The sequence below is a fragment of the Globicephala melas genome, chromosome 1 (genome assembly GCF_963455315.2).
Source record: "Globicephala melas chromosome 1, mGloMel1.2, whole genome shotgun sequence".
Lineage (NCBI taxonomy): Eukaryota > Metazoa > Chordata > Mammalia > Artiodactyla > Delphinidae > Globicephala > Globicephala melas.
The window spans coordinates 5,835,602-5,857,003 of NC_083314.1; the positions used below are offsets into that span (position 1 = coordinate 5,835,602).

At 35.6% G+C, this 21,402-nt stretch overlaps 1 protein-coding gene across 14 annotated transcripts in view; it reads left to right on the forward strand.

Moving 5' to 3' along the window:
- KCNT2 (potassium sodium-activated channel subfamily T member 2) overlaps positions 1-21,402 on the forward strand; it is a 405,220-nt gene that overhangs the window by 354,969 nt on the left and 28,849 nt on the right. For 12 of the 14 annotated variants that reach the window (XR_009563185.1, XM_060294948.1, XM_060294737.1 and 9 more), the window contains 2 exons: positions 434-562; positions 8,572-8,592. Coding sequence is in view for 13 of the 14 variants with exons in the window: in XM_060294948.1 (XP_060150931.1) it covers positions 434-562; positions 8,572-8,592 (150 nt within the window). In the remaining variant the exon portion in view is untranslated. The remainder of the gene's footprint in view (positions 1-433; positions 563-8,571; positions 8,593-21,402) is intronic. The other 2 variants (XM_060294780.1, XM_060294864.1) reach the window with 1 other exon arrangement.

Here is a 21,402-nt window from a genome sequence, read left to right on the forward strand (position 1 = left end):
ACTTTTACACATCTTCCTCAGTATGGGTACTAGTAGAACTTTGGATGGACAATTCGTTTTTGTGCTGGAGTGTCCTTTGCACTTCAAGATTTGTAACATCAGCAGACCCTGTCCACTAAGGTTATTGCAACTTTCAAACAAGCCTTTACAGGTTTTCCAACAATTCCCAATCAATTACCAGTGATATTCCAAGTATATGGGACTAATACAGTGCCATGCTGCCACAAATGGAGCAGTTGGTTTCTTAAGTTTGGGTGAACCCAGGGATAAGGCTGAGATGGAATGTAATAAAAAGCTTTAATACATGTATAAGCACTTATGAATGTCACTTTGAGATTTCAAAATATCAATAAAATCTACCTTTAAAGAGTGAAAAATTACCATTGGGTTATTTCTTAAAAACTTGATATGTAAATAATTCATATGATTGTAGATGAAAATCACTGAGGATGACTTATGGATCAGGACTTATGCCAGACTGTATCAGAAGTTATGTTCTTCTACTGGAGATGTTCCCATTGGAATCTACAGGACTGAATCTCAAAAACTTACTACATCTGAGGTTTGGAAATATCAAAATATTCCTGTCTTAATGTTTAATCTTATTGAATACTGCCATTCCTAAGCCTATAAACTTATTTCTGAAATATGTCATTAAATTATGTAAATTATGTCAGGAATTTCATAAAATAATGTTGGCTAAAGGACTGTTTTAGAGTTTGTGGACTTTGGGCTCTGAATGTCTTTTGTAGGTTTTCAGGAAGTAAGTTAATTCTAAGTAACCTTTGGATACATAAGAAAAGTTCTCAGGGCAAGCAAACTAGTTTTCTAATATAATCTTCAACTCCACATATTAGCATTTGGAAAGAGGGAAAACAAAGATGAGTTAGGAAGCATGAAACTCACATTTTTCAAGCTCTAGGTTGAGGACTACTTTGAAGCTAAGAAAAAACTCTAGGATCAGTGCCAGACCCTCCCAGAGGAAAGCTCAGTAATTATAAAAACAAACTAGAGCCTATGAAAATGGAACAGAATTTCTGATGCCTGCGTGTGACCAAAAACATATTCACATTTTAATTTGGTCACACTATGTGGTTCCAACTTACGGTTTATATTCTTGAAAGATTTTTACTTCTTCAGGTACCTCAAAGTTATTCAAAATTTTGGTTAACCATTTCTTTCTTTGGTCTTATGCAAAATAGAACCTCAACTATGAGGCTCAGATTAATTACATGCATTTTAATAGTCATGTAATCATTATACCAGCTTGTGATTAAAATCAGTGTATCCATGTGTGGAAAAGAAGAGCTTTATAAGAAGCATAAGAGTAATGGAGTAGATTTTTATTTTCTTGATATAATTTATAGTTTGACATTTAAGTAAGTGATATTGAGGCCGGAAGAAAATAGTTCAGTTTTTCTGAGATGCTCTTTAGTGGTTTCACTGCAGCTTCAGAGGTGCTAAAAGAAGCTTTATTGCCAGCTCTGCTACTGAATCTGAGTTTGTCATTGGCTGTGGTCCCCGTGGTTCACACCACAAAGAGCAAGACAAAATCAGAGAAAATCAGGAATGATTGATGGGAGAAACATACCAGAAAGTTAAATGTGTAAGACAGCTTAGCCAGATATGCCTAAAATTTAAAGAACACTGCATCCAAAAAATTATTATTTGATGAAAGGTTAAGAGAAAAAAAGTGCTTTCACACCTAAGCAATTAACCATTTCTTATTTGAACTTGATAAGAACAAAGAATATTTTCACACAGCAGAATACTATCCTGTTTTTATCTTACAATATGTACTTTGTGAATTTGAACATGGTAAATTCTGCCCTTGGTCAAGTTCATATCCATGTTCAGTCATTATGTATTATTAAGGGATGTTGTTGTATGTTGTTTACAGTACAGGTAGGGAAAGAGTAATTGAGTATTTGTACTGTCATCAAGGAGTATTTAATGTTACATTTTGGTCATTTCTTCCTATCACAAACCAGCAAAATGTTTATAAACCCCCAACCCTTTAGCTTATATTAAAAGCACACATCCTTGGAAAAATAAAAGGATACTGGGTTAAATGAGGATAATACCTGTTGTCTTCCTATACTGAATTCAGTTCATCTTCTGGAACACATATTTTTATTTAGATTTTATATTCTGCCTATTATAGAAAAAAAGGCAATTTAAATAATTAAAGATAAAAATAGGACCTTCAAGCACTTTTACAGCAAAATATATTAATAGGGGCAGAGAAATTAATGCTACTTTACATTTAAAATGAAGTGACTGCTACAGTTGAAAAGGAGTTCTACGTTTATTTTCCTGGCAAATAATCAAAAATAGAACTGTTGAGTTTTATAATAATTGTAGTTTGATACACAAAAGGATGTAAGTTCATCTAGAGAAAGATTTGTTTTTCCTGATCACTGTTAAAAGAATGAGTATATTATGTGCTTCCTTATTTAAGACATTGAATATTTAGAGATATTTAAGAGAGAGATAACATGATGAACATTATCTATCTTTAATTATAGTTTTGCAAGATGCAAAAGTACCAATAAGGTGAATATTCCTTAAGTCGATGTTCTATTTTTTTTTTTTAAAGAGGGGAACATCAATTCAGTATTAACTCAGTAAAGACATCGGGTTTTGTGCAAAGGGGAAAACATTCTCTTTTTCCTGATTATATAAAAACACAGAATAAGAGCTTAGTGGATCTAAGGAAATGAAAGAGTGGCTCATACATTCCACCATCTCTCTCAGATTTCAAATGGTTCGAGAATACTCAAGTGTTAGAATTCAAATAATTTATCGTTGTCCAAAATGCCAATTTTTCTCTTACTTTAATTAAAGAAGGACACCAGGGCTTCCCTGGTGGCACAGTGGTTGACAGTCCGCCTGCCAATGCAGGGTACATGGGTTTAAGCCCTGGTCCGGGAAGTTCCCACATGCCGCGGAGCAACTAAGCCCGTGTGCCACAACTACTGAAGCCCGCGTGCCACAACCACTGAAGCCCGCGTGCCTAGAGCCCGTGCTCTGCAACACGAGAAGGCACCGCAATGAGAAGCCCGCGCACTGCAGAGAAGAGTAGCCCTCGCTCGCCGCAACTAGAAGAAGCCTGCGTGCAGTGGCGAAGACCCAATGCAGCCAAAAATAAATAAATAAAAAGAAAACAAATAAGAAAAGAAAAGAGGACACCAGATTTCAGGAGGTAGAAACTCCATTCAATAATTAGAATTGGGGGCTTCCCTGGTGGCGCAGTGGTTGAGAGTCCGCCTGCCGATGCAGGGGACACGGGCCGGTCCGGGAAGATCCCACATGCCACGGAGCAGCTGGGACCATGAGCCATGGCCACTGAGCCTGTGCATCCGGAGCCTGTGCTCCACAAGGGGAGAGGCCACAACAGTGAGAGGCCCACGTACAGCAAAAACAACAACAACAGCAACAACTTAGAATTGAAACATCTGGCATCTTCTTTCTTAGATAGTTCACAGGTCCTCATTCTCCCTAACAGCTCACAGAGCTGTGTTACTGTCCCTCACCCCGCAGGGGCAGTTTGAAAGGTGACTCTATGAAGAGGGTACACAGATGGTCTGTGGACTGGGAGACACGGCACGTTTGCAGGCAGTAGTACCACAGTGAATTCACAGAGCTAAGTGCAAAGGTACATTCTGTGTACTTTACCCTTCAACAGCAGATTGAAGAGTCTTCCCCAGGGAATCTGACCAAGCCACGTGAACGGCCTAATGATACAGACACGGGAGAGTGTCCAGGTCAATGATCTAGTCAGGGGACCCTGAAACTCACACTAAAAACACCCCACCCAGAGCTTTCAATCAATTTATTAGCCCTATACTCTTAATATAAGAAGACAACTCAAAATTCCCTATTTCAGGGAATAGAATGAAATAGAGATACCAAAATAAACAAACAGAAAGAAAAAACTGAACTTGTAAGAAAGACAGATCACTGAGGGAAAAGAAAATATAAAACATAAAATATAATAAAGACTTCTACTCCTGTTTACCCAAGAGAAATGAAAATATATCCATACAAAGACTTGCACATGAATGTTCTCAGCAGCATTATTCATAATAGCCAAAAATTAGAAACAACCTAAAAGTCCTTCAGCTAGCGAACAGATAGTCAAAATGCGGTACAGCCATACAATGGAGTACCATTTAGCAATAAAAAGAAACAAAATGCTTATATGTGTTGTGACTTGGATAAACCTCAAAAACATTATGTCAAGTGAGAGAATAGACTCGAGACCACATATTGTATAATTCCAAGTATGTGAAATGTCAAAAAAGGTGAATGTATGCAGACAGATAGTAGGTTAGTGATTGCCTAAGACAGGGTGAGGTGGAGGGAATGGAGAGTAACAGTTAATGAACATGATGGGATTTACTGGGGTGATGGAAATATTCTAAAATCTTTTTATGGTGTTTGTTGTACAACTTGGTAAATTTACTAAAATATCCTTGAATTTTACACTTGAAGTGGGTGAATTATAGGATATGTCAAATATGTATTAGGGAAGTTCTATATTGAAAAGCTGTAATTAATATTATTAGAAAGATAAGATATTATAAGGATAAAAGATGAATAGGAACTGTATTTTTAAAGGAACATTTAGAATAAAAAAGAACTCTTGGGGATTGATAGTACGTGAGCAGAAGTGAAAAAGTTTGTACCATAAAGCTGAGGAAACCACCAAGAAACTAGAGCAAAAATTCAAACATGGAAAATAGTAAAGATAAGATAAAATTAGAGAACTAGTCCAGGGGGTCTAAGAGTCTAAGATCTGAATTTTAAGACTTCCCTAAAGAGGAAATGAAAGCAAATTGAAGAAATATCAGTTTAATAATTTAATAATAATCCTAGAACAGAACATGTTCCAAACGGGAAGGGTCACCAGAGGCCCACCACAGTGAATAAAATAGGCTCACACTAAGGCACATCATCATAAAATTTCAGAACACTGAAGGAAAAGAGAAGATCTTAAAAGAGATGGGAGAGAAAACCAAAGGGTAGGTCACATTCAAAGTATTTCTTTGGATTTCTCAACCAGCAACACTACAAGCCAAAAGACAATGGAGCAATGCCCTCGAGATTTTGAGGGAATATTATTTCCAAACTAGAATTCCATATTCAGACAAAACTACCAAACTTGTGTTAGGGTAGAATTAATCATATTTCAAAATTTTCTCCAAACATATGCTCCCATGCCTGCTTTCTAAGGAAATTACTTCCACCAAAATGAATGAGTAAACTGAAGAAGTAATGAGTAAACTGAGGAAGTAATGCAAAGAAACCAGACATTTTATGGAAACCTGGCAACAAGTATGAGGCCAAGGCAAAAGTCAAGAAGGTGATGAAAGGACCACCAGGCAAGAAGTGAAACCTGGAGCAGGTCAGAAAGCTTCAGAAAATTTTTCTTCTGGAAAATGGAAGCCGTAGGATACATGATGCATCTCACTGTCTTAAAGAAAGATTAGACAATTGCCAAAGAGTTCAGGGTGGATTACCAAGTACAAATCTAATGAAGCAATTAATAAAATTAATTAATTAACTCTAGGAATACAATATCACCACCACCAACATCAAAAAAGTATGCAGGCAATGAATAGTAACCACATTTCCCATGTATTTCACCTGTAAATTGTAGTCATAATATGACCTGAATTTTGATCTAACCAAAATTATACTTCAACCATTTTGAAATGACGGGATATGGCAATGGTGGGTGGAAAAGATAGTTACTCTCTCTTCTTCCAGAGTGAGAAGTCAATAGATAAAAGTAGAAACTGACAAAAAAATTAAGAAATGACAGTCAAGCATGTTATATAGAGACACAAAGATAAGGACCTACATGTCTAGCTAAAAGAGGTAAAAGTAGCTGGGTCCTACCAGAGGAAAATAGAAGAGATCATGGTGGGAGCTGCTATTTTTCAAAACAAACCGTAACATTTTCTGACTATTTAAACTATGTATGTATAACTAATAAAAACAACTAATACATTTCCAGCTGTAAACTTTCATTTTCAGACTCACTCATCGATCCTTTCTTCAATTTATGCTTTTAAATATCCAATTCTATTCAATTCAATTCTATTCAAAATATATGAAATATTTTAAATTTAATGCCAACATTTCATATAAGAATGTAGGAAGGATAAGCTAACATAAAAAATCTAGGTCTTGCTTCCTTGTTTTTTCATGGAGTTGAAAAAAATACATTTTAAAGGCAGATGCAGGTTTTCATGCCACATCGTCTCCTAATCTGACTTCAATATCTTCCCATATTTGGTGTATAGAGAAAAAAGTTAAATTATGTCACTGCTTTGGCTGTGGGAGGAGGGGAAGCACTAAATCCCTTTGCAGATGTCTTTTCAAAGACACGTGATGATAAAAAAATACACATAGTTAAAATCATGAAATTTATAAAAGCCCTGGCACACTTACTCAGTTTTTTCCTTGTGGGCTATAAATTGGTGGAAGGAGGATTCATACAAACATACAGTGGGAGTGCGTACAGGGACTGGAAAATCAGTCCGTGGAGAGTAGGGTACAGCTGGTTCAGCCCCTTTTCACCTAATTGTACAACACCAAGCTAGAATAGACCACTCTCTACATGTCTATTTCAGGGAAGTTTTACAAATACCATACTTTTCTGGTTCAAAAACTAAATAGAGAATCAACAAGGACTCATGCTTCTCTTGGGGACAAAGGAGAACAGTATTTCTGCCCACAGTATTTTCTCCATAATTCTCAAATTCAGAAAGCTTACTAAACTGATTTGGTGGCAAAACCTCACTTTAACTGTTCTGAGATTTTTCATAATACTTACTTATTCCCCTTAAAATGAATATTCATGTTTTTCATTACAGAAGTGTTTTTATTATAAAATGCTACCCAAGACCCTCTGAAGGTATTACCTACTATTCAGTATATAATACTTTTCAAAATCTGAAAACTTCTGAATTAATAAAAATATTTATTCTCATTTTTTGGTAAGAAAATGTGAAATTGTATTTGCCTTCAGTTTTCCAGTGTAGTGAAAATCACATTTTCTTGAAGTGAACCATAACCAGTGAAGATTTTACTAGAAATTAGAAAGAGGTCATTTTAAAGCATATTAAAATACCAACAGCTTTACAGTATAACCAATAAATTTGTGGAATATGTTACTCTGTTGTTCACCTTCATCATCAATAAATCCTATATTGTTAAAAAATGTGCATAGGTAATAGTTAACCATCTACCAACCATTAACTTTTTACAATTAAATTGGATGCACGTATCTTCGAATTATGGTTTTTTCCAGATGTATCCCCAGGAGTGGGATTGCTGGGTCATATGGTAGCTCTATTTTTAGTTTTTAAGGAATCTCCATACTGTTCTCCATAGTGGCTGCACCAATTTACATTCCCACCAACAGTAAGGGAGGGTTCCCTTAAATTGGAAAGTAATATTTTAAATATATTATTAAGATTAAAGTTTTCGGGCTTCCCTGGTGGCGCAGGGGTTGAGAGTGCGCCTGCCGATGCAGGGGACACGGGTTCGTGCCCCGGTCCGGGAAGATCCCACATGCCGCGGAGCGGCTGGGCCCGTGAGCCATGGCCGTTGAGCCTGCGCGTCCGGAGCCTGTGCGCCACAACGGGAGAAGCCACAACACTGAGAGGTCCGCATATCGCAAAAAAAAACCCAAAAAACAAAGTTTTCATTTTATAAAATTACATTAATACAATGATTTTAGTAAGGATTTAGATAAAATAGTTTTGAAACTCGAGCTGCCCATTCTCTGCATTTATTCACTCACTCATTGGGCCAATTGTTAAGAATCTGCAGACAAATAATTTCAAGGAGGCTATATTCATATATTTATTATGCATTTTTTATATTTGTAACAATAGTGAGAATGCTAGATAATGGGTTAGACTTGAGTTGTATTACACCAAAGAATATAATTGAAAATTTCACTTCTACCTTGAGGAATGAAAATATTATTCCTAAGAAAAAGATAGCATGATTTGTATAACCCCTAAATGTTTAGGGTTTATATGTTGACTGGGCAGATCAATTTTTATCCTCTATAGCCTATGTGGTAACTAAATCTATTTCTATAGTTACTTAAATGTATACATAGAGGTGAAAGAACAATCTTATTATAAGGTCTAAAGTTTTTTACATAGTACAGCTATTAATACCAATAGTGATTATTGAATATCAATGATTATGTCAATATCCTCTCATGAATATAGTACTTTCATAAGCTCTTATCAATTGTTTTATTTTCTATTAGCACCGCATTAACTTTCTGTCAAATCTTAGACGATTTTAGAAAAAAAAATCTAACAAGAACAACTTTCTAGCAAATTTTTAAAATATTAGCTTATTATTTACCTAATTGTATTCAAAAGTGCTATGATAAATAATCAAACACATAATTAGATGATGTGTTCTGTGGTATCTGTCATATATTGTCCTGTTACTGATTGGTTTGTGTATGTATTGTTTAGTCATTGTTTAAACTGTATTTTGTGTGTTTCTTTTTCCCTCGCTTTGTGTCAGTGTCGAGAAATAGCATCACAAGTAAGTATTTTGGTTGTCTCCCTTTCCTCAAATTGTCTAATGTATTCAGTTATTAAATGAAAAGAATATTAAAGATTGAACTCAATATTTCAGATTTTAAAAGAAAACAAGTAAGGTGAAATGCTTTTAAATGCTCTATTTTCAAGTTAGTGTATTTATATTTCCCTAATATTCCAAATCTTACCTGTTTGTCTTCAAATTATGTTTATGTATTAATCCAATCACATATTTTACTGTGTGGTGTCATTACCAGCTAGTCACTTACTAGCTGTAGATTGTCCTCAAGGGAGATGCCACCTTCAATGCAATCAGCTGGTACTGAAAGGGAATGGGGGTCTTGATATAAAACATACCTTTAGTTTGCTTCTTATGTAGGCTGGACCCCCTAGAAATGGTTATGGGAACAATAGGACCTGTGATGGATTCCTCTGGGACACTTTTTAATGCTGAATTTTTTCTTTAATAGCTTTAATTTATTGTCATGAAGAAGCCATCACTTTAATGTTTGATAATATTAACCTGTAATAATCATTGATTTACTACAATAAAAAAATTCTTAATAACACATTATGTATGTTTACATACACTTCTTATATTCCTGAACCCTTGATGTTATCTTCATGTGATTTGCATTTTTTAATTTTATTTTCCATTTTCTTCATCTAAATCACGATAAATAATTGTCATTATGACCTTAGTACTTAACACAAACTCCCAAGCATTAAGTAGAATTAAAGAAACTATTACAGATATAAACATTTTCAACTTTAAAAATTGCATTTTGAATGTCAAAGCAGTGGTACCATTCAGCCCAATGGGAGAACACAGTCACAAGTGTAAAAGCTGTGTGCCAAAATTACCAACCAAAGGTATGAGTCTACTTTTGAGCTTGTTGAATTTTGGAGAGAAGTTCTATATTATCATAATACCCAACATTTTGATAGAGTGTTGTTTTCTCTACATCATAGATTTGAATCCATGTAATAAATGCAAATTCTGTTTATTATTTTGAGCATCCTAAATTATTTAAGGTTTAATAATCTCTAGCTTTATTATATTTTTAAATATTCTAATTTTGTTTTCCCATATATGTATTCCTTTGGAATTTACTAAATATTTACTAAGGAGGCTTCACTTTGGGATGTAAGAAAAATGTTTTAGATGCTTTCCGACCTTTTTCACATGATGGTACATAGAAAATAGGAACGTTTGTTTAGCATGAAGCTGCTCAGGGCTTCCAGCTACCACCACAGGTGGTGCAAATTAAAGTTCTAGTTCAATGCAGAACACAGCTCTGGCACATGCAAGGTTTGGGGAGCTCATCTTAGGGTTCTTACAGTTGCTTTATTAGAATATGTTTTGTAGTTCTTTGAGCTCAAATGAGATCAAACATATATTTCTAAAATTTTAAATTTATACCAGCATTTGACCTGACCTGATTCACAAATAAAATTTAATTTTATTTATAATGAACTGGCAGACATTATTTTAGGAAGTATTTTAGGAACATGTCACAAGCCAAGTTGCTTCACTTTGCCTCTACTGAAGGCTTTCTAGGGTGTGAGTCCAGATCTGCTTCACGGTGGTAGAAACACTAGTTAGTGGTCACACCATGTCCCAGTAAGAACAAAGTTTTCATCTGTGAAAAAACTTTATAGCTTCATGTTTGAAAGTAAAGTTAATTTTTAAATGTAGGTTTTGGCTCTATTGTAGTTTTCCATGTTGATTCAGAGTGTTGTTCTTCACTTTTTACTCAGATGTCAAGCTTCACTATCTCCTCTTTTCTCTAACTTACCATTTCAGATGCAGAAAATCAAAGGTTTGCTCATTTCTGACTTTTCGTAGCCAATTACAAGTTGACTCATAACTTTTTTCCTCTGATTGCTTTCTTTCTCATAGTTACTATTCGAGGTCTCAAAATCCTCCAGTCAATTCCCTATATAAATAAAGTGTCTTCCCTTTAATTTGCTGGGAAGTTTGAGTCTTCCAATATCAGTATCCTTCTCACAATCCTTTTTATGAAGAAAAAGCTCTAATTGTACTTTAGATATTAAAATATGCTTATCCTTGTAATTCCAGTTTTTTCTTATACAATTTCCGTCCTTTCCACCTCTAGTTTTGTTTTGTTTTGGTTTTTTCTCTCTCCCTTCAAATATGTTCAGGTTTCCCCAAATCTCAAGAAATTTTTCTCCTTTTTTTCTGTTTTTTCTTATTTTACTCTTGCTGTTAAACTCTCAGAAGACTTCATACATGCTGTCCATTCTATTCCTTATCTCCCAGTTTTTCCCCCACTATTTTATCAGTACTGTTCTTCAATTATTAAAAATCTCTTTTAGCCAAAATCATTGGCCTTTTAAATTAGTTGTAATTTGTTTAAGCACTGTAGAACCTTCAACAGGGTTCATTATCTCTTACATCTTAAAATTCTCTTATCCTTAGTTTTCATATCATGAATTACTCCTATTTTCCCTGTTTGCACTGGTTTATTTCTTTTTCCCCTTTTTTGCTGTTCAGTTTCTGCCTATAACAGCTCATTTTAGATGCTGCTACTTTGATCTTCCATCTGAAGGTTCGTCTAATCTCCTGTCTCGGGATTGGCTCTAGAACGCAGGACCCCAAGGAGAGGCAGCGATCACCTTCACCTCCTCCCCTAGGATGGGGCTTCATCTTTAGATTCCAGAAAGTACTTCATTATCTACCTAAGGGTGGGCTAAAGTTCACTGCAGGTCATCTCTCCCAGAGCATTAATCTCGATCCCTGAACAATGCTAAGCGCTTTCTTGTTTTATTTAATCTGCCCAGCAGGGTAATACGGTGCATGATATTATTCCCACTTGTAAATGAGCAGAGACTTAGACACATTAACTTGATAAAATAAAAACTTAGGAAGTAGCAGACCTGGATTTGAACTTTATCACTTTCTGACATCAGAGCCTGTTTTTCTTAATCACTAGGTTTCGCTGTAGGAGCTTCTACCAATTTCTGGCCACCTCTCTCTTTTCCACCATCTGCTTTGAGATCCCAAAGTGCTTTGTTTGGGAATCAATGGGGGAATTGCCACTTGAACGAAAACTGGGGATTTGGAAAAGACTTTTCCTCTTTTCAACACATAGCTTTGTAGCACTCAATGTATCTTGTGGTTTCAATGATTACTTCGGGGTTGAGGGATGGCAAATTTTTGTTCTCTGCCCTCCCTGTTCTAATTCCTAAACGTGAATAACAAACTCATTATCTGCCAGATACTTTCTGTCTTATAACCTTCCAGAATTACAGATATTTACTGAGCACCACCAAGGTCCAGATGTTCTCATCTAGGTGCTTGGAATGAGTCAGTAAACATACCAGAAAGTGGACATGAACATTTCATGCCTATTCTTGGATTTAATTACTTCTGGGTGGATTTACGATATCCAAATTCTCTCCCCTTCAGTGTCTTGTGTAATACACACAGATTAACAATGCCTAATCGTGGATGTTTGATGCCTGTCATACCAAGTCAATTGCTTGTGACCGAATTTTAAGTTCCTATATTCTAGCCATTCTTTATTCTCCTCTCTCCCTGTTCCTGGGAAGATTCATTTATTCAATTATTTTGTCTGACGGTAAAAGCACTAGACATGGAGCCAGATAATCTATGTTTAAAAGTTGGCTCCTACTTTTACTAGCTGTGTGTGAACTTGGGCAATTCTCAACACATAGCAGAGTGGAGGTTAAGTAGGGAGGTTTATTATTATCACTTCATCAGTTAGAAAAAAGGCAGAAATGTGTTAAGCAAATCGTTCATAGTTAATGGCAAACAATTCTGTGCCAACGTACATAGAGTAATATAGGTCTCATCTCATCAGTTTTCACTGCTTCTTCGTTTTTGAGTGGATAACACTGCTTCAGAAAATGTCTGTGTCAATACACTTAAATTTATAAATGAAATAATAGGAAGTATTCCTGTGATTTGGATAAATACCTTGTAATATTATAAAAAGTAAATATATTCACAAACCTCAAGTGCATTCTAATTCGTACGCACACAGGCACACACACATACACACACACCATGGGTCTCAGCTCACCTGTAATTTTCTTTCACTTTTCTCTTATAAAAATTTGACTCGAATATTTTTAGTCCATTTTATTATTCTTTTTTATAATATTTCCTAGCTCTACTAATTCTTATCTTATTTTCAATGTCAGGAAAGCATTTCTTACTTGCATTATTTACGTACCTTAACTTAAGACTCTTACTGGCACGGGACTTCTCTGGCGGTCCAGAGGTTAAGACTCCGAGCTTGCACTGCAGGGGGTGGTGTGGGTTCCATCCCTGGTTGGGGAACTAAGATCCTGCATGCTGTGTGGCTTGGGGGAGGGAGAAAGAGAAAAAACAGTCTCACTGGCACACTTATTAGCAAGAAGCTATTTAAATGCATCCAATCTATTTGTTTTATTTTAACTACATAGTCATGGCTTTCTGTTCACTTAATATCTTAAACTGCACGACATCATTCTTTCACTTTACCCTGCCACAGGAAGTAAAGTAAGCCTTTAGTCACAACTTCTTGTTGCATGGGTGCTGGAGTCTACAAAATCAGAACTGAATAGAAAGTTACAAGGTTGATCTAAGCCATCTAGGTCTTAATAAGGGAGTGATGATCGCTCAGCAACAGTATACTTGGATCAATAATACTGTTTTATATAGATTCTTTACATAAGAATATAAATATTCATATCTACCAAGTCTTTGAATCTCTTCCTTAGTTAAGACATTACATATATCATAGAAATTTTCTTTCCACAGTCTCATTTATTCATAACTGTTATATGCTTTAGGGTGGTGGTTCTCAAATGCTGAAAAAGAGAAGAGGATTCTGTGTGTGTGTGTGCGTCTGTGTGTGTGTGTGTGTAAAATGTTTGGGTATGGTGGAATTGATGCTATACTCATATTGAACTGACTATAATAGTTTTTCATAACTTTATATACTTAGGTGTTTTCTTCTGTACTGTAAGATTCTGGAGGTGATAGAATGATAGCCCCCTTCACCTACCCTACAGTAAGTAGGGTCTACACACACACATATACATGTGGTTGAAACCATTGCTTTAGGCTATGTATTCCTGTAATTCTAGAAAATTCTAGAAAATGATGAGTGAGAATTGTACTGTGAAGATGACAGAACTGGCAATGAAACTATGATTCTGATCATGTAAACTATCTGAGTGCCTTCCTTTCTTGCTGTGTTGAACCTGTGTGCTTAATAAGTACTCTTCCATTTATTGGTTTTTTGTTTATAAGTCAAATTTGGAGTTTAAAACTATTCGGGTGTATAAGAAAATTCTCTACACACACATATATAAGTATGTACAATACATAAAAACCAAATCATATGTGCCCCAAAAGGACATTTTATGTAGAAAGAAAATATGTTGGCGCATTTGGTTATTTCTAGATATAAAATGAATCATTTGGTTAAAGAAAACTGCTTTTTAGTTTCCTTAATGAACTAAAAGTTAATGAGGATGAAATTAGTCTAGATTTGAGCCAGACTTTGATTCTAACCTACCAGACACATATCAACATGAAATACAACAGTCAATATTAAATAACCATTAGAAGAGTGAAGAGATGCCTTGAGACCTACAAAAAACGTAGTTACAAAATGTAGAGTAATGATAATTTTGATGCTGATAATATTATTACTTCACCTTAAAAATACATTATTTTGAGGAGAAAATAAATGTTATAGCTTCAGAAAAGATAAAAACATTCCACTGTTGCACAGTGAAAGGTCACCTGAGTTCATAAGAAAAACAATGAAAGAAAGTAGTGCTGCCGCATTGATAGAGCTATATGATATAGAAACATGACATAATTAAGGCAATTTCACTGAACACTTAAAATGTATTTCTGAACACCACAACTCAGAAAAACATTATGTTAGACATATTAACTAGTAAATATTTCAACTTGCTATTTAGAAAATTCACTTCTCAAGATCACCAATAATTTCTGTAACACACTTATATGAGTGGAAGATGCCTAACCTTTATTAAAAGAAACAAACAAACAAACTTCCATCATAGGGCAATGCTATGGTCCTAGATAAAGTAATGACCTTTTATAACTTTTCTTCCTCTTCCTCATGTCTCTGTAATGATAGATATTATTTATGACATGTATGTTAGAGCAGCGGTCCCCAACCTTTTGGGCACCAGGGACCGGTTTCGTAGAAGACAATTTTTCCATGGACGGGTCGTGGTGGGGAGATGGGTCAGGCGGTAATGTGCGCAATGGGGGTGGCAGATGAAGCTTCAGGCTCACCCGCCGCTCACCTCCTGCTGTGCGGCCCGGTTCCTCAGACCGGTACCAGTCCACAGTGCAGGGGTTGGGGACCCCTGTGTTAGAGGGAAGAAAAGCTACAGGAGGAACTATTTGACAATATTCATCACCCCTTCCATTCCATGAAAAATACATCTTCCTGGACTCCAAGATAATCCATTTTTCTACCTTCTCTCATATTCTTAATTTCTCACTTCTCTTCTACGTCATACTCTCCAACTGAGGATATTGAGGTATAAAATTTGAAATTAGGGAATTATCGCTAAACCACATCTATCTTTTCGTTATTGTATCCCACGTGCCTTGGACGGTGCCTTGCACAAGTGTTCAGTGTACGTTTCTTGAAATCAGACACAGATCTCCTTCTCAACATGGAGTCATCCTTTCAAATCTACTCAAATTTATATAATTTTCTCTGTACCACATCTGTCATAAATTTTGGCCCTTAATTATCATATTACCCTTAATTTTATGTAAATATTTATGGATACATGCCTTGTAATTGCTGCTCTGATGGTGTGAGCATGAGACCAAGGAGGACAGTTTCTTGCACTGGAAGCCTGTGGACAACTTAGCTGTTGTGAGTGGTTCAGAGTCTCCAGGAGGTCCTAGAGGAGGCCTCTGCAGTGAAGAAATCTAGGGATAGAGGCAGAGGAGGGAAAGGTGAAACTAATGCAGTTGTCTGTTGTATTGCAATTTGGAGAGAATTTAGAGTCTTTTCTTGTAATGGACCTCATTCAGTGTAGGCCAATTTGTGAGTAGCAGCATAAATGAGCTTTAAAAAAATTGTAAATGAGAAATACGTTGTCTCCAGAACCCAAAGGCCTAAAAGTATTAGATTTGTCTTAATATTGTCGGTACTCACAGATCAATAATTATTTCTCGACAGTGACAGGGATAGAGAACCCCTTGACTGAGCAAATAATGTCTAGAAGTATTCCTAAGTTGAGGGGACCTTGTACTTTGTGTGAGACAGTGGCCCATCCCTGTTCGTGAGCTCCTTTGTGAATGTTTCTGTGTCCTGAATGAGGGTGTCAAATGACTCTCCTTGAATGATAAGTCATCAATGTCATGACATACCTGTATTCCAGAGAAAGTTGGATGCAGTGTTGATCTTGCCTGCGAAGCCTGTGTGTGATTGCAGGGCTGTTGAGGTGCCCCATGTATAGTTAAGTGGAGTACTGTGTCCCTTCGAAGGTGAAGGGAAACTGGCTGAGTCCGTCAAAACAGGCACCAAACAAATCATATTAGTGAAATTTATGACTGCAAAGTATTTATCAGTTGCCAACTGAATAGATTCAGTAATTTCAACAATATTGGGCACGGTGCCTTAATATGTGGGAGTGGGGCACTAAGGTTGGGACTGTCTACTGTGGGGCACCATTCATTCTTCCCAGGTTTAAGAACAGGTTTAAGAACAGGTCAGTTTGACTGTTAAACGGAGAAGCAGCAGTGATTATCATCTGTTCTCTAAATAGTTCTTATAATGGATTTCAATCCTTGAAAGCTCTGTACAATCCTTGGAGATTTTATTAACTATATTGGGCAGACAGAAGGTTCATAGGGTCCCATTTTGTCCAACTGATTGTAAGCACCAAAGGTTTTATTTCATTTAATTTTAATGTATTACTCATTGGAAGAGTGTTCATGTCTACTAGGGGATGTTTTGGGGCCATGGGTGTTATGACCATGGGAAATTTAGGCAAGGCGATAAATAGCTCTAATGGTTAAGATGAGGCATACCTCTTTGTCCTCTATTTTATATTTGATAACTCTGCTAAGAGTATAGAGAGTACCTTAATTTTAGAGCAATCTCCATATTTAGGGTCTTTGTTTAAAAGTAGTGAGATCTTCAGTCATAACTATAATTTGAGCTCCAACTCAAAGAGAAAAGAAGGCCCTAAAAGTTTACCAATCGGCACATCTCAGGAGATGTTAAAGTTAATTTGGGACCTATGTTGTAGAGGCACAAAGCCAATCAGCTCCCTTTTTATTGTATTTTTCTTGATCTTAATAAACTCTGTTGGTGAATTAAGAATTTTCTAGTTGGACTAATTGTGGACTTCTGTTGCAGTTGTTTATTTCCTCCAGTTTTGTTGCTGCTGTTGTCTTTGGTTGGCAGACACTCTGGGAGCTCTTTTCTACCCGGTTCATATGTATAAGTCGCCTGCTCCAGAGAATCTGAAGTCAGTATCTTCAGAGTTATGGGTCTGTCATTGCTTTGTCAGATTTTAAGGACCTGAGGCTTAACTCAGTTTTGAATTCACTCCCGGGCAGTGCCACAGGGACCTGTGGGTACTTCTCCTTATTGCTATGGGGATCAGCAACTCTATTGTTCTAGAAGCATAGGCGGCAGCAGCAGAAGCATTTTGTAGGGTCCCAATGAGCTGTGTTCAGAATTGTGGATCTCAGCATGGCAACTACTCTTCCTTCACACAAGCAACCACGTAATCCAGCTGTAGGATGCTCAAGGTATCAGCATTTTCCCTGAACGCTCTATGCAATGGGGATTGATGACTGCTTTAGACACACAAACGCTGGTCACAGGATAAGGATGATTCTCTGAGCTTAATGTCAGTCGTGCTCCTTACTGGAATCTAGGCACACAATTCAATATGAAACACTCAGATAAGTCTGAGACACAGGACCACTTTAACAAGAGCCCCAATTCCATACTCTTGTCCTTAAATGCCAATTATTGAAACTTCTAACTTAGGTTGGTTAAATCCAAACAGAAGCGTGGGAGGACTGAATAAATGCAACATAAAACTGTGTAGCTGGCAGTCGTGGCCTAGATACCCTGCTTCCTGTACCAATTGTTACAACTTTAAGAACCCTTTCTGACTCCCCAGGCTGTAACGTTAAACACTTAGTGAGCCCAATAAATCCTGCCCGATCCAACTTTATGTTTCTTCCACCATTACCCCGTACCCTTAATATCCATTTCCAAACATGCTTCTCAGACTTTGGTCTGTAAAAATTTAAAAACTGAACTAGTTCTTTTGGAGTGTAGCTTCCTAAGCATGTGATAAAAAACAAAATGAGTAACATATATGCCAACTAACACCTACATATTTATAAACACTTTACAAGACTCCTAGTAAAAGAACACAAACAAACAACTAAAATTAGGTCAAAATTATTTCTCAGTTTTTTCTTATGAACCAAGATGAATTAGTTAAATTTTACGGGAAAACATCCACAATGTAGTTAGCAAGTTCATGATAATAGTATTCAAGATCCTAAACAAAGAAGAAAAAAGTAAGATTTTCTGGGCTTAAAGCACTAGGAAAGGCATTAGATAATTGAAACCCTTGTACATTAGTTGTTTCTGAATGACAGTTTTGAAGGCTCAAAGGAAAAAAATTAATGACCAATGTGAGAAATAATATCGAGATAATAAATTAACCAAGTTTCAAATTTCACAGACAGCAAAGAAAGCAGAGATTTAATTAAACACACATACAACACACACACACACACACACACACACGGAAAACCAAAGATGTGTGAATATATAACTTAATTGTACATTTAGAACAAACAAATAATCAAAAATGAGATTTAACTCATAAATAGAAAAGTAACTGACTAGGTTTGATTTTCTCTTACAGATAACAACAGAAAGATAGGTCTTACATATGACAGAGGGAGAAAGAAAAGAAGGGGGGAGGGGAAGGAGGAGGAAAAGATGTGGTCTGACCATAGTGGAAAATAAGTAACATAAATTTGTAGATTATTCAACATTATCTTTAGAGAATCGGAAAATTTTTTTTCACTTGGACATAAAATTAAACATTGACTTTTGAAGTTATTGGATTGAAATGGTGAGTTAATAGTTAATGGAGATTCTACCTACTACTAGTAAACCTTATATTCATAGAATAACGATAAAATTGAAAGGTGCCTAAGAGAACATGTAGATGAATTATCTTATTTTTAGATATGGATGAAGCCAAGAGATTGGAATAATGTTAATTATTCTATCAAATTATTAGCTTTAGAAAATCGATTATTTGAGCCTGAATTCTTGAGAAATTATTTGGTTTTAGAATTTTGGTGAGATTTTTACTACTGTTTTCTTGTAAGTTTTGTTTATTTTTGCTATGAAAACCAGGATAAGTATTATGATCACTATTTTTCAAGAAGCTCAGTTGATTTGCTCAAAGTCATGAAGCATTTACCTGATGTGATTAAAAATACAACTTAGCATTTGATTCCAAATCCAGCATTTTTTAGACCATAATATTGTTTGTTCTTTAATTATCTCTGTGATTCTGAAAATACATCTAAATACAATGTAACTAGTTATTTTATATCTCTTCTTAGACCACAGACTAAATGAACTTATTAAACTGAGTCTTTATTGAAAATGGAGAAACGTCTTTCTGTGGATTTGTACTGATAAAAAGATATTTCCAGGGGACCCAGAGTTACTAGCCATGTTGCTTGTAGATTTAAATTTAGATGATCTTTCAAATATTATAATTTAACCTATTTTAATGGAAAACATTTTATAGGAATTCTTTCCTATAAGATTCAACTAACAAATCTCCATTGATTTCATTTTCATCTGTTTTCTTTAGCAACAGTCCAGAATGTCTTCAGACATAAATCAGCTAGCACAGTTTAAGTCTATTATTAAGGCTGTAAAACTATTCTTAAGGGAGCCACTAATCCAGATTACAAACACTTTCAAACTGCTGGGTGAATTGATTTATTTTAAAATACCACTTTGTTCCACAGATGCTCAATAACCTATGACATGAATAACTGTTCAATAAAAAATTGAGAGAAGTTGAATAGAGTCAGCTGTGTGTGTGTGTCTGTGTGCATGTGAAGTATGGAAAAGAATGTCTCATATATCTTATCAATCTGACACTTTCTACCTTTCTGAAAATTAAGGTACTTAAGCTCTTTTAAGCATAAGATACATTTTCTTCTTTATAAAGTTTTCCAGTCTTACTATTATGAAGATACACTTTTAGCTTTTTTCAACCATATTGTTTGATAAATATTTGGAAAATAATATAACAAAAAAAGATGAAGTTTTAAATGTGTATGAAAATTGTTGTTGGAGTAGCCATATGAATTTTTCATTTCCTTACTGAACTATATAAATATGTTTCTAGAATCATTTCATGTACAATATGTGTCTTGGTCCATTTAGGCTGCTGTAACAAAACACCACAGGCTGGGTAATTTATAAACAACCAAAAATTATCTCTCATAGCAGTGGAAGCTAGAAGCCTAAGATCAGGGTAGCAGCACTGTCCAGTGAGGGTCCTGTTCTTGTCACACACTTCTCCTTGCATCCTCACATGGTAGAAGGGGCCAGGAAGCAGTGTGGGATCTCCTTTATAAGGGCACTAATCCCACTGATGAGGGCTCCACCCTCATGACCTAATCACTTCCCAAAGGCCCCACCTACAAATACCCTTGGGAATTAGGATTTCAACATATGAATTTTGAGGGGACACAAACATTCAGATCAGACCATGGCAATATGCAAATATATTTTTTCATTCTCACGAACATTAGCGTTAAACTTTGGTTTTTCAGGTTAATAATTATGTTAGGCTTCTGACAATAAAAGTACAAAAAGTCAAGCCAGAGTTCTCCCATTATTCATAGAAATAGTGAAAAATAATTCATAGAAGCAGTACAGAATAATAAATCTCCCCTTTGGCTTAAATACCTATTTTGTTTTTCAGATTTCACAAAACTTTAACCAAGGAAACTTCACCCCCAAGAATTTGATTATAGCACCTTGATTTCTTATGAAATATAGTCACTGGTAGAGGAACTGCACCAAAATATGAGTCATTCCTTTTTCATACTTATGCTTTACTTTTATATAGCACCTCATAATTATTTATTTTTCTTTTCTCCCTTTTATGGTATTTTCATATAAGATTATGAACCATAATATTTACTAATATTTACTTAGCACTTGCTGAGACAGTCACTATATTATGCACTCTTCATGAGTCATCTTTTAGATTTGCTTGGAAAAACACTTTGAGCAAAGTAATAATATAATTATCATTTTTCAGATAGGGAACTGGGGATAATCTTTTAAGTTACATAACCAGGAATACAGAACCAGTAAGTGGTAGAACTTGTATTTAAACCGAGCTCTATCTGATGCCAGAATACTTGCTTTTAACCACTCTATAACCCTGACTCTATGTTCAGGAAAAGGTCCTACGATGAAGGCACGTTCGTGTATCCTAGCACTACTCTATTTCCAGTAGGTCATGATGTCATGTTAGGAACACAGTAGAGTTACAACCAGGTGATGAAATGACACCAGGAAAATGTATTTATAAGTTGACCTTCTTTTAAAACACAGAGGCACACACATGTGTGCCTACACAAGTTCAGTACCCAGCAATAGAATAACTCAGTTTGTTACCAAAGTAACTGATATTATGGATCATCATTCTTACTAGGATATATTAATATTATTATTATGTGTGG